This window comes from Myripristis murdjan, chromosome 19 (genome assembly GCF_902150065.1).
Source record: "Myripristis murdjan chromosome 19, fMyrMur1.1, whole genome shotgun sequence".
Lineage (NCBI taxonomy): Eukaryota > Metazoa > Chordata > Actinopteri > Holocentriformes > Holocentridae > Myripristis > Myripristis murdjan.
In genome coordinates this window covers 23,734,798-23,751,658 of record NC_043998.1, presented here as the reverse complement: position 1 = coordinate 23,751,658, position 16,861 = coordinate 23,734,798, and the positions used below count along the sequence as shown (strand labels likewise).

Sequence of the window (16,861 nt, the reverse complement as noted above, 5' to 3'; positions counted from 1 at the left end):
CCCTAACCTTAACCAAGTAGTTTTTATGCCTAAACTAAACTTTCCCTAACCTTAACCAAGTAGTTTTTATGTCTAAACTTAACCTTTCCCTAACCTTAAGCAAGTAGTTTTTATGTCTAAACTTAACTTTTCCCTAACCTTAACCAAGTAGTTTTTATGCCTAAACTAACCTTTCCCTAAACTTAAGCAAGTAGTTTTTATGTCTAAACTTAACCTTTCCCTAACCTTAAAATTGTTTTGGTCCCTAAACTGAACCTTTCCCTAACCTTAACTAAATATTTTGTTTCTTAAACCTAACCTTTCCTTAACCTTAAACAAGTGGTTTTGTTGTCTAAACCAAACATTTTCCTAACCTCAGCCAAGTATTTTTATGCCTAAACTGAACTTTTCTCCACCCATGAGCCACATTTAGAGGTTCAGTTGCAGCTGGATGTTCTTGGCTCGGGAGGCCGAACATGACGACATGACGTGTGGACTGATGTTCATATTTAGTTGCTTCTTCTTCATGTGTTTTTGAATGGTATGACCACCAGAGATGAACAGACACACACATATTCATCAGGCTGGATCAGGTCGCCGGAGCTGGAATCCGATTTGTTTTGACCAAAATCACTAATCCGGCAGGACGGCGCGCTGCCAAAACTCTGTCTAATAAATGAGATAATTACGAGTTCATGTGATTTTTGTTTACAAGCCCTGGTTCACTTGTAATTGGGCAGCGTGAACCTAAAGGAACCAAATAAAAAAAAAAAATGTAACTAGGTCAACTTTTCCACTCCGGTTCAGGCTAAAGAAAACAAAGTGTAGGTGTGACCGCATCCTCAGTGCCACACAGCTGGCACGGCACGGACCGACATGAAACAAATGGAAATGGAAAAACACAACCTGCCTGGCATGGCCACGCTGGTAAAAGGGCACAGTCATGCACTTTTTTTTTTTTTTTTTTTCTGTTACCATGGTTACTGCTGTCTCAGGACTAAAGCTCAGCAAAATGATTTGTGCAGTTTGTGGAGAAAAGTTGTGTCTTGTGGCAATTTTATTGTTGCATCTGATGGAAACTACCCTAAAACTACAGAATATCCTCAACCTTCTTGGCTTTGATCTCTCTTTTATGCCTTTTTTTTTTTTTTTTTAAATTTTGGTTACTTTGGTTTTATGTTCTGATACTGTTATGGTAGGTCCTGGAGTTCCACTGAATGTTTTTTTTTTTACTCTTTTATCTCTGGTGAAGCTCTCTTGACGCTTGTTTCTGTATGAAAATGCTGGATAAATAAGGATCGACTGACGCGGAGTAGCAGCACATTTCGCACAAGTCACACCTTGAATCATCACAAAAGACCCTTCCTGTGTGCTTCACTTTATCTACATCCTCTTTGTCATCTCCTCCTTCCACATATCAAGTTAACCAGAATGAAGGAAACATCATTTACTATAATAGTGTGTGGTCAGATAAAGTGATCTGATAACGTGTGTGTTTACAAGCCCAGATGCATTTAATCAGAATAAAACCTGTGCAAAGTGGCTCAGGCTGTTGGGAAGTAGATAGATAGATAGATACTTTATTCATCCCAAAGGAAATTCACAGTTTTTCAGCAGTATCCACAGATTACAGATTAAATAAATAAAAAATAAAGAATAAGATCTAAGTACAACACCCTAGAGATCTAGGTACAACAGTGTGCAAAAAACAATGTGCAAAAAACCGTGTGCATAGGTGTATAAAATGTGCATAGATGTAGGTCAATGTGCAAATTTAGAAGAAAAGTGTCTAATCTGCAGGAAATATAAATATAATCCAGGCTAAGTCATGTCATCCAGTGGTGGCGCCCCCATCAGGTCGTCCATCAGACTGAAAACATGAAACCCGGCCGGCTGGTTTGGGCTTTTATTCTTGTAACAGGAAGCCTTCACACTTCTCCAGCAGCTTTTTGATTTGCTCGATGGTTTGGTGGATTCTGGCTTTGTTCATCTCTTTTAACAACTTGTTTGTATGAGTTGTGTTTTGGTGTTGCCGTGTTTCTGTCCCTCCTGGAAACTCGTCCAGTCACCTGATGTTCCCCCCACATGGGACAAACTTGAGCAGAAAGAACAGATTTACTCCAACCAGAGAGAAAGGAGCAGATTAAGAGTTTATACACACCAGCCCTCTCAAACCGATTCCTTCTGATCTGGCCAGGTTCTTCTGATTAAGCTGTTATTCTGACTAGGGTCCATTTAGCACACATCACCTAGAAAATATGCAGCCAGGAAGCTCATTGCATGCAGCAGGTGATGTTTACTCCAGTTATGTATCGAGCACTGCGTAGGAAGGCAGAGAAAACAAAGCCTCTGCGAGGTCGAGAGGCAGCACAGCTACACACGGAGGAGCTGTTTTCATTCCTGAGACAGCAGGTCATCTTTTCGTCCTCCAATAACAGGCAAAACTCTGTCAAAACAAGCTTCTGCCTGTAATCCAGTCCAAACTCCTTTCAGGATCTCCTTGCTTTCCAGGATTTTTTTTTTTTTTTTCTGTTTTGAAACTGCAAAAGTCGTTCCTGATGGTTCGAGTCCCCTCCTGCTCTGAGTTGGGAAAAACATTTCTGAGAATTGTGAGAGACCTTAAGTTGCCTCTTTGGAGCCTATTCTTCAAAACATGTAGATGAAAGGCACGCTGCTGGACTTTCAGTCACCGCCCGGCTTATACGTTTGCTAATGGGGGGGGTTAGGTGGAGGTGACGGGGGTCTGGCAGATGTAAAGTGTCTGACTGATAAACCTGTCTGCTGTGAGTCCGGTCTGCAGGCGCAGAGACGGGGGGAAGCTGGGTTAGTGGGTTAGTGATCAGCAGCACGCCTCGCTGACAGCCACCAGCTGCAGATTTAAACCTCAGAGTCTCTGAGCCACTGAGAGGTCGTGTGTGTGTGTGTGTGTGTGTGTGTGTGTGTGTGTGTGTGTGTGTGTGTGTTTGATGCCTCTACATTTGTGTGATCCCTTACCAAAAAGGAGTATACTCAAGTATACTTATAAGTATATTTTTTATGAACTAAGTATAGTTTCTGTGAACTAATACTTAGGTAAGTATACTTTTCAGATTACTTTGAATGTACTATCAGGAATATAGTTAACAAAAGTATACTTAGTTTATACTGACGAGTACACAGACAAAGTTTAAGTATACTCCAAGTATAACATACTTGATATACTTTAAGTTTAAGTATATTATCCAATAGTAGTTAAAACTTAGTACAAGTATATAAAAATGTTGTACCTGCTAGTGATGGGCGATATGGACTAAAAATTTTATCACGATAATTTCTGGTATTTATTGCGATAACGATAAAAGTGACGATAAAAAATATAAAACAATTCAACTCCATCTTTTTGACTACAAATCTATCACCGCATTCAGTCTTGAGAACCCCACAAATACTGCTCAAAAATAATACTTACTGTAGTCAAATACGCTACTAAACTATACCAATTAAGTTTAAGTAGTACACCTGTACTGCATCCTTTGTAATCACCGCTTTTTTGCAAACTTTGCATATGACAGATGTTTGCTCCACGTCAGACTTACTGTAGCCAAACCAGTTCCAGATAATCGAGCTGGAGCCTCGTTTAGCAACGAGCTCTTCGCTATCAGCCCCGCCTTCCGCCATGCTTGTTATTGTGCTACACTTACCCTGCGTTCCAAATCGCATACTTATACTTTTTACTTTTAGTATGTACTGCAGCTGCCCTTACAAAGTATGTAGTTTAGTATGTATTGGGACATACTAATTCTTTTTTTCCCTACTAAATAGTATGGTAGTATGGGTATTGGAACGCAGGGGCAGTGTTGCCAACTCCTCAGTAAGGAAAGTAGCTATTGGCTGTCCTAAAAGTCGCTAGAAGTCGCCAAATGACGTCATCGCCTAATTTGCATAATTGGCAATTTGCACGTGATTGTAATGGACGCTGTAGGAGAGGAATAACGTCGTGGGAGAGACAAAAAGTGAGTAAAAAACATCCTAAATATGTTTTAGAACTACAAATTTACGGGAAGGGCGGGACCAACAGCGGCTTTGCGCATGCGCGATTCATCTGCTGCCTGGCCGCCGAGTGGTGGGTCTCCTCTCTGCTCCTCTCCTGACTGCAGCTGCCTGCGACTGCCGCGCGCGGCTCGAGGCTGTGACCACCTGTGAGGACTTTGGGGCGGGGGAGGGGCTCGCGGCAGCACCCGCTGCTCACTGAGAACAGGAACTGCAGAGGAACGATACGTGCTTTCATGTCAGTTTCCAAAATACAAGAAGTCTCCAGTAACACCAGGAAAAGTCGCTAGATTTGTCGCTAGTCGCTTTTGACAAAAAAAGTTGCCATGGGGAGTTGGAAAGTCGCCAGATTTAGCGAGAAAGTCGCCAAGTTGGCAACACTGGCTACACGTGTGAGCTGCCGGCTGCCAGCGGCGAGTGCGTTGCGCACGTAATTACGTCATCAACAGGAGTTTATCGTTATTATCGCGAGATGACATATTCTTACCGTGGGGAATTTTTTTGACGATATATCGCAAACGATAACATATCGCCCATCCCTAGTACCTGCTTGCAACATGGAGTGTTATTTTACTGTATTAGCTGGCTTGTTGTATAGCTATTTTACACATTGGCTGCTTTGAGGTAGTTGCCATAACACATACACTGTGAGTGAACCTGTAGTGTATTGCACACAACAGAAGATGTATGAGGTTAACACTTTGTCATTTAGTCAGTGGCCACTTTATTAGAGGTGCAGCGATTTTTAACCCAAACTGAAAGCCAGGCCTCTGCTCAGTTCACCAAACTGTAAGTGTGCAATGAAATTAATGAAACTTTCTTCCAACAACAAACAAATGAGAGCTTTTTTAGGTTTTCGGAAAGGTTCATTTGTCCTAACTTCTCCAAAAATCGCTAGAAAATCCAAAACGTGTACAGTTGTCCCTCGCTATAACGCGGTTCACCTTTCGCGGCCTTGCAATTTCGCGGATTTTTTTTTGTGCAATTTTGCATGCTTTTTTTTTTTTTTTTCTGCGAAGGTTTGAACTTTGAGAGTGTTTAAACAAGAGAGAAAAGTGAGAAAATGTTAATGCCTGTCTGAGAAAAGTGTATAAAGTGTGTAGTGAGGGGTTTTACAGCCTTAAAACATCTAGAATAATTGTAAAAAATAAATCTGACTACTTCGCGGATTTCGCCTATTGCGGGTTATTTTTAGAACGTAACTCCCGCGATTAACGAGGGACCACTGTATTTGAAAAACACATCTCATCCTTTTATAACTGCATGGTGTCACTGTCCAAATAAGAGCGCTTCAGAGTTGCTGCAAATTCTATTTTTTTTTTTTTTTTGCACTTTGACAGAGCCAGGCTAACGACTCCTATAGACTTCAACTCTTTATGCTAAGCTAACAGGACATGCTACCCATAGGAATTGAACCACTGGACGTACAGAGGAGAAAATGGTGTCAAACAGCTTCTCTCAGTCTTGGGAAGTCGGGAAAAGGTTATTTTGCCTAAAACATTGTGTTTTCTGGTTTGCACAAATGCTAGTTTCTGTTGTGACTTGCTCATTTATTTGCAGACTCTGAATTTTGCCATTATCGTCAAATATTAACAGTCCAGGATGCAAGCAATGATGTTTTATTTTGGCACATTTTAGGCCCCTTAGCATTTCTGCAGCATGATTTGACCTAAAAACTGCTGGCGACAAGGTGCGACCCTTCATTTCAAAAAGATATTTATTGTTTCACAAAGCACACATCCTCTCAAATCCACGTCAGAAACATGGAAGTGATTTTAGTTTGCTCTTCCAGCCTGCAGAGTCCAAGATCTCAGCTAAATCAAACTTTTGGAAAAATATCTATACATGAATCTGCAGGAGTCGTGATGCTACTGAATCAGCATGGACCAGGCACACTGCTGAATTCATGTTTCAAAGAACTGAGGCTGTAAAAAAATAAAAAAAAATAAAAATAAAAAAGGAGGTTATAGTCAGTTTGATTTCATCCGGTGCTAAGAGGACAGCGGGGGAGAGAAAAAGGCAGAATAAAAAAGAGAAAAGGGAAGAGGAGACAGAGCCAGAGAAAACTGAGCAGTGTGAATTTGAGGATGTGGAAGGGGAAAAAAAAAAAAAAAGTGTGTGTGGCAGAGAGGAAACGCCGGGCGTGGAGCGCAGCGTCCGACAGCTGTTGAGCAAGGGGATGAAAGAGACGGAGCAGACGGCATGAACACACACACACACACACACACACACACACACACACACACACACACTTGAAAGAGACAGGGTAGACACCACACTGGACTTTCCCCTGCCACTGATTAGGTGGACTCAAACATCGTGAACATCCAGCGGTACCTTCCATTCCTGGGCTCATTTCTCATTTCATTGTTTGGCGTTGCAGTTTTTGTCTCCCAAATGTAAACAACAAGGACTTCTTTCTAGAGCCGCCATTTTGCACCGACATTCAACAGCCGTACAGGAAGAAATCCACGGGAGAAGAGGCACAAAGAGGAATTTCTGCAGCACAGGAGCAGCAAGTCGACCGCAGTGGAACGCAGAGACCGGTGGGTTCAGAGTAAAGGCAGCCATCATGATAGAAACACCCCGGAGCCGAATATCAGGCTAACAGGTGACAAACCAACTTTTTGGCCGACAAGAAACTGGTTCTGTTCCAGTCTGCGACCCTGATTTTGAACATTTCAGAACATTTCCACCAAACATAAAAAGGCTTGGAACCGGAAAAGTTGATTCTCAGCTGGAATAAAAAAAAAAACAAAAAAACAACTGTAGGATCTGAAGTGAGAACCGTGATTACATCAAGAGTGATCAAAAGTGGGCATGTCTTATTCTACAGGCGAAGATGAAGATGACGTCTGAATCGAAGAACGCGCGGTGGACATCTTTGAATTTCATGAAAAGATGGAAGGGAGTAGAAAAACTAAAGAGTTGTCGATGGCTGGGTTTGTTAGAACCCAGGAACACATTATCAACAAGTTAAAGAAAAAATACATGGAAGCGACTCTAAAAAGGATTTAGTGGAGGATTATGAACGCCTCGATGAAGTGCTGGATCACAGAGAGAAAACACCAGCGACCCGACGACGCCTCAGTGATCCACCTCCAAACTGGTGCAGTCACCCGTTCACACCTTGGCTCCACGAATCCTGAATGGAACCGGTTCAAGAGTTATTTTTCTACACGTAATGAACGCCACGGGACGGCGCCATCCTGTGTCCATTCATGACCCTCTTGACCTTCTGCTGGCTCACAGCTTGGTGTACGCAGCTCTGATACGTCCACAGGCAATATAGTCCAGTAATTTTAGGCCAAAATTGGGGTCAACCTAGGACAAATCGCAAGAGAAGCAAACTCAACTGATTTTGTATCCTCAGTTTGTCCTGAGTGAGGGGAAAAAAGTCCCAAGGAATCCCATTGGTGGAAAGTTTTGAAAATCACCTATTTATGACCACATATTACCAAAAAACACTGTTTTTAACACACAGGGGAAAGGGGTTCAACATTTTACTTTCAGATATCACTATAAAAATTCACAAGTTGATTACACACACAGACAAGAAAAAAAGTCAATTACAAGTTCTTTGAATTATTCTGTTTTCACATGCATATCACACATTATCTGATTTGATATGCGCTAATAAGGAATATAAGGAATAAATGCCAGAAGAGACATTTAAACAGTGAATTAAAAGGTTACTATATATATAATAACCTTGAATTAAAAGGTTACTATATAACAGTGAATTAAAAGGTTACTATATATATAGTAACCTTTTAATTCACTGTTTAAATGTCTGTTCTGGCATTTATTCCTTATATTCCAGCATCACTCAGGACAAACTGAGGATACAAAATCAGTTGAGTTTGCTTCTCTTGCAATTTGTCCTAGGTTTTTTCATAAAATGACTGGACTAATAATCATGCATGTACACTATATTGCCAAAAGTATTCGCTCATCTATCCAAATCATTGAATTCAGGTGTTCCAATCACTTCCATGACCACAGGTGTATAAAATCAAGCACCTAGGCATGCAGACTACTTCTACAAACATTTGTGAAAGAATGGGTCGCTCTCAGGAGCTCAGTGAATTCCAGCATGGTGCTGTAATAGTAATGTAATAGGATGCCACCTGTGCAGTAAGTCCAGTTGTGAAACGTCCTCGCTACTAAATATTCCACAATCAACTGTTAGTGGTACTATAACAAAGTAGAAGCGATTGGGAACGACAGCAACTCAGCCACGGAGTGGTAGGCCACATAAAATCACAGAGCGGGGTCAGCGGATGCTGAGACGCATAGTGCGCAGAGGACGCCAACTTTCTGCAGAGTCAATAGCTTGAGACCTTTAAACTTCATGTGATCTTCAGATTAGCTCAAGAGCAGTGCGTAGAGAGCTTCATGGAATGGGTTTCCATGGCCGAGCAGCTGCATCCAAGCCTTACATCACCAAGCACAATGCAAAGCATCGGATGCAGCGGTGTAAAGCACACCGCCACTGGACTCTAGAGCAGTGGACACGTGTTCTCTGCAGTGACGAGTCACGCTTCTCCGTCTGGCAATCTGATGGACGAGTCTGGGTTTGGTGGTTGCCAAGAGAACGGTACTTGTCTGACTGCATTGTGCCAAGTGTAAAGTTTGGTGGAGGGGGGATTATGGTGTGGGGTTGTTTTTCGGACGTTGGGCTCGGCCCCTTAGTTCCAGTGAAAGGAACTCTTAATTCTTCAGCATACAAAGACATTTTGGACAATTTCATGCTCCCAACTTTGTGGGAACAGTTTGGGATGGCCCTTCCTGTTCCAACACGACTGCGCACCAGTGCACAAAGCAAGGTCCATAAAGACATGGATAAGCGAGTTTGGTGTGGAAGAACTTGACTGGCCTGCACAGAGTCCTGACCTCAACCCGAGAGAACACCTTTGGGATGAATTAGAGCGGAGACTGCGAGCCAGGCCTTCTTGTCCAACATCAGTGTTTGACCTCACAAATGCACTTCTGGAAGAATGGTCAAAAATTCCCATAAACACACTCCTAAACCTTGTGGAAAGCCTTCCTAGAAGAGTTGAAGCTGTTCTAGCTGCAAAGGATGGGCCCACATCATATTAAATCCTATGGTTTAAGAATGGGATGTCACTCATGTTCATATGTGTGTGAAGGCAGCCGAGCGAATACTTTTGGCAATATAGTGTATCAACTTTATTGTGTGATAATAGATCAGTGGGCTGTGTGTAAAGCCTGAATCATGGATGCATTAACGTCTCTGTTCCCAAACAACCGGCTGTCGGCGGGTGGCTGGCAGCACCACATAAACTGAATTTAACGTAGAAACATTATCATGTGTAGGTGATATTAACACCTCATACCCATCCGTGGACACACCACGTTTTGATTTGGTTTATTTTCTGATCCTGGTTGTGACGTGTGCCTGGATGAAGGTGTTAGACGTGGCCGGTCGGCCGCTATGAGCACGCCGGCTGTCCTTCATGAAACACTAGTGCGCTTGCTCTAAGGGCCCCATAGATGTGGAGTATCCGGGTAATTTTCTACCTAGAGGTCCAACTTTTTTTTGCCTCCGACGCTGCATCCACTTCTCTTTATACATCCATGACACACACCCTTTTCCTACGAGGTTTGTTTGGCATTTTAGGAAATGACCGACTTGAAGCAGAAGTAGGCAGGCAGGTTGAGGGGAGGTGGTTAACACCAAAAAAATAAAAAATAAATAAAAAAAATCGAGGTACGACGCTCCACCACAAAATAACTCCTGGAATGCCCTGAACGTCACACACCGATGACATAGAGAGCCGCTCTCCCACCAGAAATAATTTCATTAGTCTGGTTTTCACCGAGCAGTTTGAGTGTCACATGGTGCGAGCGCTGATTCAGTGGTTTTTCCACCCTGCTGAGAAGAAAGTTGCACACACACACACACACACAAACACACACACTTGAAAGGACAGGGTAGCTGCTAAATGGCTTTGATCAGAAACACTGGACAAGGAGGGGAGAGGAGAGTTGAAAGAGGGCTGAAGACCGAGCACCAGGATGAAAGACGGAGTTTATGTGTCATGGAGACAAATAAAAGACAGATACCGCGGGGGGGAAAAAGCGAGCACGGGGGCCGAGAGAGACAGCGGGGGGTGGGGGCTGTAAAGCAACCGGCAAAGGCAGCACCAGTTGCTGAAAAGAGCCACCGTGGCACCAAAAATAAAGACGGAGGGAGAGAGGAAAAGGCAGGGGGAGGGGAGGGGGGAAAAAGAGAGGGTTGGAGGGACTGGAGAGTCAGTAGGTTAAGTGTTGAGGGATAAAAGGTTGGAAAGTTTAAGAGAATGAGGCCAAAATACTGCAGAAGCCGTGGCAGAGTTGGAACTGGAGGAAATGTGGATGGGCTTCCGTGAGGGCAAATGGGGGGGGAAGCACATAACGTACCCCGAGTTTCTGCAGCCGGCTCGCCGAGGTATTGATTAAAGGTTTTAGACCGTCAGATCCGAGGTCGGGATCGTCTTAAATCCTTCCCCGCTGCAGTTTAAATCACTCTTTCCGTGCCGCTGCCAGGACAAATATTAACTGAGGAGCAGGATTTATGGGTAAGAATAACAGCGAGGGGATGATAAAGTGGAGGAATTATGATCAGAAGTATGGAAGTACGTTATCCCCAAGATAAATATCATAAAGAGACGAACAAGTGTGTGAGGAGAGACGAGATCACGGGCTGACATGATGTTCTCTCGCGCCGCCGTCCGCTAAAAGCCTCCCGCCCCGGCCGTGCCGCGCTCCGGCTCCTTTAAAGAGCCGGAGGGGCCGCCGGCGTGTTGATGTTGGAGCGAGGCTCGGCTCCGACGGGAGAACGAGCCCAGCTGATGGAGAGAGACGCCGCTCGGGTTTCGCCGCCACCGTCATCGTCACGCAGCCGGATGAAGGTTCACGAGGCGAAAAGTCTCAAATTCTCCTAATCTCAACACGTCTCCAGTCTTTGTTTTGTCACCGCCGAGAGGAATGCCGGTCGCGTCCAACTGTCTGATCGTCCGAGTCGTCGCTCTTCCTGTTTGCAGCTCTTTGTGCCTCTCCACCTCGGTTTGCTCTGCTCTCCCTCAGTAACACAGGCTTTTCTTTAAGCCTCATACAAGCTATTTTCTTTAAATGCACATGACAACAAACCTAAACATGAGTCAGCATCACGTATCCAGACATGTTGCACAATGTTTTCATTCACAGCCCCTTTTTCCTCACCCTTAATATGAGAATCTGAAAGCACAAATGCTGAAATAAACATGAAAGAGTCACAGTTTTCTAAGCAGGTAACACCTTTGGACTAGTTACCAGGGAACAAATGAGGAGTGAATGAATAACTAACTGCTGTAAACCATTAGTTAACATTTTCTGACTAACTCCTGATAGCTAATCGTTAGTTAATGATTACTTAATTGAGAAGAGAGAGGAACAATCTGAAAGTTGTTGAATCATTAACAAGTAATTCCCTAATAACTCCTAATAGAGGACAATATACATACTGATGCATTACTACAGAACAAACTGGGAGACCCTGTATTAATGAATCATTAGGTAATGATTAGTTCATGAATATCTGTTAATCATCATACTGAGCGCTTTCTTAACTCATTCATTACTAATTACTTAAACATTAGTTACTGTTTGCGTACATTATTAATGATTAGCTACTTGATTAGTGAGTTACTCAGACATTGCTCATTAACTAGCAGTAAAGTTACTCATTTGTTCCTCATTTCTTCCCTGGTAACTACTCAAAAATGTGTGCACCTTGTTGTAAAGTGTTATCTGTGAGCGATTTGGTGGATGCTTTTCATCCCTGTGAGCACACGCATGGCTTTTTGGTCCGTACTCTACTAACAGAGCCACAAAGGCACTGCACCTCCTTTAGCAACACTTGTGTGATATCTTACAAAGGCAGATGCATCCTTGAGCGTCCGATTTGCACCATTTCCTTTCTGTCAAATATAAGAGAGCTGCACAATTCTCTCCATATGCAGTATTTCATTTTTTCTTTTCAATCACCCACCAGCATTTCTGCCTTCATCAGGGCGTCCCAACAAACAAATAGCTAAAATAATCTTCAGATTTGTCTATGCTCTGAGGTTTTTAAGCTTTTAGGTCTTTGTGGAGTATATACTATTTGAAAATTATAACCAAACTGAATATATAGGTCAAAAAACTCCTTTACTGGTCAAATGACGCGTAATGTTGACATTATATTATATTCATTGACCTTAGATAAATAAACCATAAACCAGTAATAGACAGCTGTGTCTGTTTAACTTTTTGATGAGCCTTGCCACCCTGATGAAGGCAGAAACATGTCAGTGATCGGTCACAATAAAACTGTATATAGAGAGAGGTGTGCGGTCTTATTGTGGTTGATAGTGTGATTTTGAAGCGATGGTTAGCACCTTAAAAGTGCATGCACGCTCTGACTTTGCTCCCTTTTCAGCCACAAAATGAGAGCCGGATGTCGCAGTTTGTTTGTTTGCCTGTTTAACAGTCGAGAGAGAATCGTCCGCAGGATAAAAGCAGGATCAACACGTGGAGCGGGACTTGTGCAGCGTGCAGCCGTGGCTTAGAGCCCCGTAATATTTTGCTAAGCTGCAGAGGGATCTGGAGGAGAGGAATGCAGCCTCGGATGGGGATCGTAAAATGCGGTAATGTATGGCAGGCGTCTCTCCAGCTCTGTGCACACATGCATGCATACTGTATACGTGTACGTCTGCTGTGTGTGCTGTGCTGTCTGAGGCAGAGCACGTGATGTGGGAGTCACGTGAACACATCTTCACATGGAAAACACAGCATTTTCCCTCGGGAGAACGCTCAACAAGGACGCCCGCGGCCAAATGGAAAGTAAATTGTTGCAAGAAAAAAAAAAAAAAAAAAAAGGAGCCACTTACTTTCCAACTTCATCGATGACAGGAGCTGGACACAGTAAATATGTATTCTTCACGTCTGCCGGCTTCTCATCTAGGGGGCACAAGACAAAACACTTTGTTAAATGCACAATGCTCACACACACATTCCTCAAACGAGCTGCAGCACGGCTTTATTCCAGTGTGTTTAGCTGCATGTAATGTAAAGTAATGTAATGTAATGTAATGCAATGTAACAGCAGCAAATGTGGGTTTTTGAAGGCTGATACCAACGTTGATGTATTTTTTTTAACTTCCTCTTTTTGTTGGAAATATTACAGTATTGCTGCACAGACAATACAACATTCAGTGACACCAATCACCCAAAAGAACAAGCACATGAACACACACACACACACACACACATACTCAGTAATGTAAAGAACAAGACTATAATCTCATGGAAGACAGAGCTAGGCGATGTTCATTGAGAGAGCCTAAGAAAGGTGACTATATTTTGTCATATTTCTCAAAACAGTAAATATTTTTTTTCCATTTTGGCTACTTTGGCCACAGTTTCTGACCACTGCCGAATGAAAGCGGGAGAAAAGACCCTCCAGTGACAAAATATTAACTTTTTGGCGACTTGCTATACTTCTGGTGACTGGTAACGACTGCTGGGTCTACATTTGTGCCCTTTGTGAGGAACATCCGTCCAGGATTGTTTAATTTAATCACACTCCCATATCATACAGTATGTGAATCTGTTCCTCCGCTGTCTCAGCCTTTCCAGCAGCAGCCGGACGGTCTGTGTGATTTGCTGGGGGGTCCAATATTTCTGACACCTGTGCACACTTTTAACTTGTGTCGTTGAGGGTGTCAGGCCCTCCTCCAAATCTCACACCATTCCTTCATGAATCACATCACAGCTCAGGTCTGTCATCCTGATCATTGGATGCCGATTTGCCCATCAGGCCTTTATAGGTTCCAGAAGTGTTCGTACTGACGAGATGGTGTGTTGGAGCTGGAGGATCCTTATTGTTATTCCTAAAGGCTTCAGCTCCAATAAACTCTCAATTGTATGACAGTTTTAAATCCAAATGCATTTTTTTTTATAATGAAGCTGCGCAGGTTTGTTTTATTATATATAATTTTAGGTGTTCAGTGTTATTTTCAGCGGTGCACAAACAGCATTTAAGGCTAAAACTCTTCATTAAACCCCAGGTTAACACGTCTGAAGCTGTAGAATAAAATTAAAGCTTTGCAGCAGGGCAGCAAAGCCAACACAGCGCAGGTCTGTACTCACTGATTGTGACGGTGTCGTTGACTTTGAAGCTGCAGAGCACCTGGTTGATGTTCCTGGCGTGGAGAAAGCCGTTTCCTCTCACCACCACTTGGAACGACTCTGGGGACACGAGATAGAGATTTTAATGCTTTGGCCACATGGCAGCTGCTCCTTTTTGCCATAAACAGCTACACCTGATGTGTGTAGGCGAAGGCATGTTTGCAGCAGATTATTCAAACTCTGCAGTGTTTCGTCCTGCAGCTCGGTTGGTTTGTCCAGGTGAGAACAATACAGGACGGGAAATCAAAACAGGAAGCATTATGGGTATAATTAGATGTTCAGGTGTGTCTCCATGTGTTCTTCACTGGTCTGAACATTTCAGTTTTAGCAGGAGAGCTGAAGAGAAACTTGGGGATAAGGGAGGCTGGGAAAATCTGACTGGTGGAAGTAAACCACTGTGTTTACATGCAATGTAGTCATCGGCTTATTCACCACATATGGGAAGTTACATGAGTTCTTAAACGCCATGTGCATGAGAAAGCCTGTTTCTATAATCAGGGTAAAGCATTGAAGGAGTACTCCAATGTTTTGAACATGATAGCCTTTTTCTGACTTTTTCTGAAAGCATTTTCACCTCTGTACATCCAGTGATTCAGTTCCTATGAGTAGCATTTCCTGTTAGCTTAGCATAAAGACTTAAAGTCTATGAGTCATTAGCCTGGCTCCATCAAAGTGAAATTAATCTCACATCAACTCTGAAGCTGAGTGGTTTTAGAAATTAATTAGTGGTGATCCTCCGCTTCCTTCAGCGGTGCGCAGGTCACTGCGATAAATGGAAAGATAAATGTGTTCAGCGGTTACAGTCTAATCTAATCAAATCTAATCTAATCCAACCTAATTTTAAATAAAAAAAAAAATCCAAGATGTGTTTTTCAAATCCATGTGATCCACTGTATAAATAAACAGCTTCAGAGCTACTATAAGGTTAATTTTTTTCACTTTGATGGAGCCAGGCTAACGACTCCTATAGACTTCAAGTCTTTATGCTAAGCTAACATGAAATGCTGCCCATAGGCACTGAACCACTGGACGTACAGAGGTGAAAGTGGTATTGAACATCTTGTTTCAGCCTGGGTAAGTCGGAAAAAAGGAAGTATTCCTTTAAATCGGGTTAAGAGAAGGTTGCTAGAGAAACCTGATCACTGGATCATGTAAACCCTTATTTGGCTTTCTGAATGGCTTTATATGAGTGAGCGTGTGCAAAAAAAAAAAAAAGAGAGCGGGTAATGAAACTGACAGGATAAATGGAATAAGGATAAAAGGAGAGTAAAAGATTTCTGTTCTACAAGGTAGATCAAGAATGCTAATCATTTTATGTCGATGTCAGCGATGAAAAACAAAAGGGCGGGGCTTGAGGGATATCCCCACAAAAAGCCGGCTTCCCCGCTGTCGCCATGGTAACAGTCTAAGTAAGGAAACACCTGATTTCCTGCTGTAACCTGGTCTCTCACAGTAATCTGGTCTCTGTTTGTCATGTAAACGCAGCCAAACGCAGTCTGTGGCTGTGGCTGCAAACAATCACTTCACCAGTTGCTGTATTGATTAAAACAGGCAGATCACTCCGCTGCAGCTGATGGATATGTAATAATGATAGTGCTGAACTGCACAGGGCACTTCTTGCTGTGGCGGCAGGCCAGTGATTGAGTCCCACGTGGGATATCCGTCTTGGTGAAGGGTGAAAGTGATTCATGCCCTCGTAAATGGCAGAAACAGATGTGCGTAACAGCAAAAACGTGGCCCTGCTTTCTCCCCCAAATCAGGACCGTTTTAATCAGCACACGGCCCTACTTTTCATCCACTTCAGTTTTACATTTTAACTTTAAAGCACCACACTTTTTTTGTGAATTTTTAGTGTAATCTCTACAAAATATAAACTTCACATTCCTGCTAATCTTTTCCCGTGGTGAGCAGTGGTATTTTGGAGCTGCCATATTATTTTTCCCGCCTTGGTTTCCATTTACTCCGCTATGATATGAAAATAAACTTTCAGAGACTTCAAACTTTCTCCACACCATTTTCCAATCACTGGAATAAAGTCCTTTTCCTAAAACCAGCATCACTGTCGTGTTTTCAGGACTTTTTGAAATTGGCGAGTGAGTGAAACGCTCCCTCCGCCAGGGAAAATAGTCCCCTGGAAACATTTGCTCTCCACAGCCGATCATCAGATGTGTGTTTTGCGAATGTTAAGGACTTTGTTTGTTAGCTGCTGAAGAGGAACATTACAAGGTGTAAAATTCACAGGCACCCACATATGATTTGCAAAATAGTTTCTTACAATGTAAAATGTGGGTAAAAATCAAAATTCACTGGTGTGGTCCTTTAACTCTCAGTTTTATTATTATCTCTCTTTGCAAAATGAATTCATCTTGTGCCTTTTGTTGAGCAGCACGGGCCAATCTTCTTAACGAGACCCCGGGATATTATTCCCGCTGCGGTGGCTGGTCCCTACAGGCTTCCTGTGAGTGACCTGCATGCCCATATATGGTCGTCTTACTGTCTGGCATTGTCATTATTTGAGAGCGCAGAAGGCAGGGCCCCCAATAATGAAATTAACACAGCACTCAGCGAATGACAGAGCTACATGACTCAGAACAGATTTGCTGTGGTGTCTATGTGTGTGTGTGTGTATGTGTGTGTG

General features: G+C 42.9%; 1 protein-coding gene across 1 annotated transcript in view; it reads right to left on the bottom strand.

The window, feature by feature from the left end:
- antxr1c (ANTXR cell adhesion molecule 1c) overlaps positions 1-16,861 on the bottom strand; it is a 66,755-nt gene that overhangs the window by 20,789 nt on the left and 29,105 nt on the right. The window contains exons 10-11 of the mRNA XM_030078328.1: positions 14,185-14,283; positions 12,924-12,993 (exon numbers count right to left, since the gene is read on the bottom strand). Of these exons, the coding sequence (XP_029934188.1) occupies positions 12,924-12,993; positions 14,185-14,283 (169 nt within the window). The remainder of the gene's footprint in view (positions 1-12,923; positions 12,994-14,184; positions 14,284-16,861) is intronic.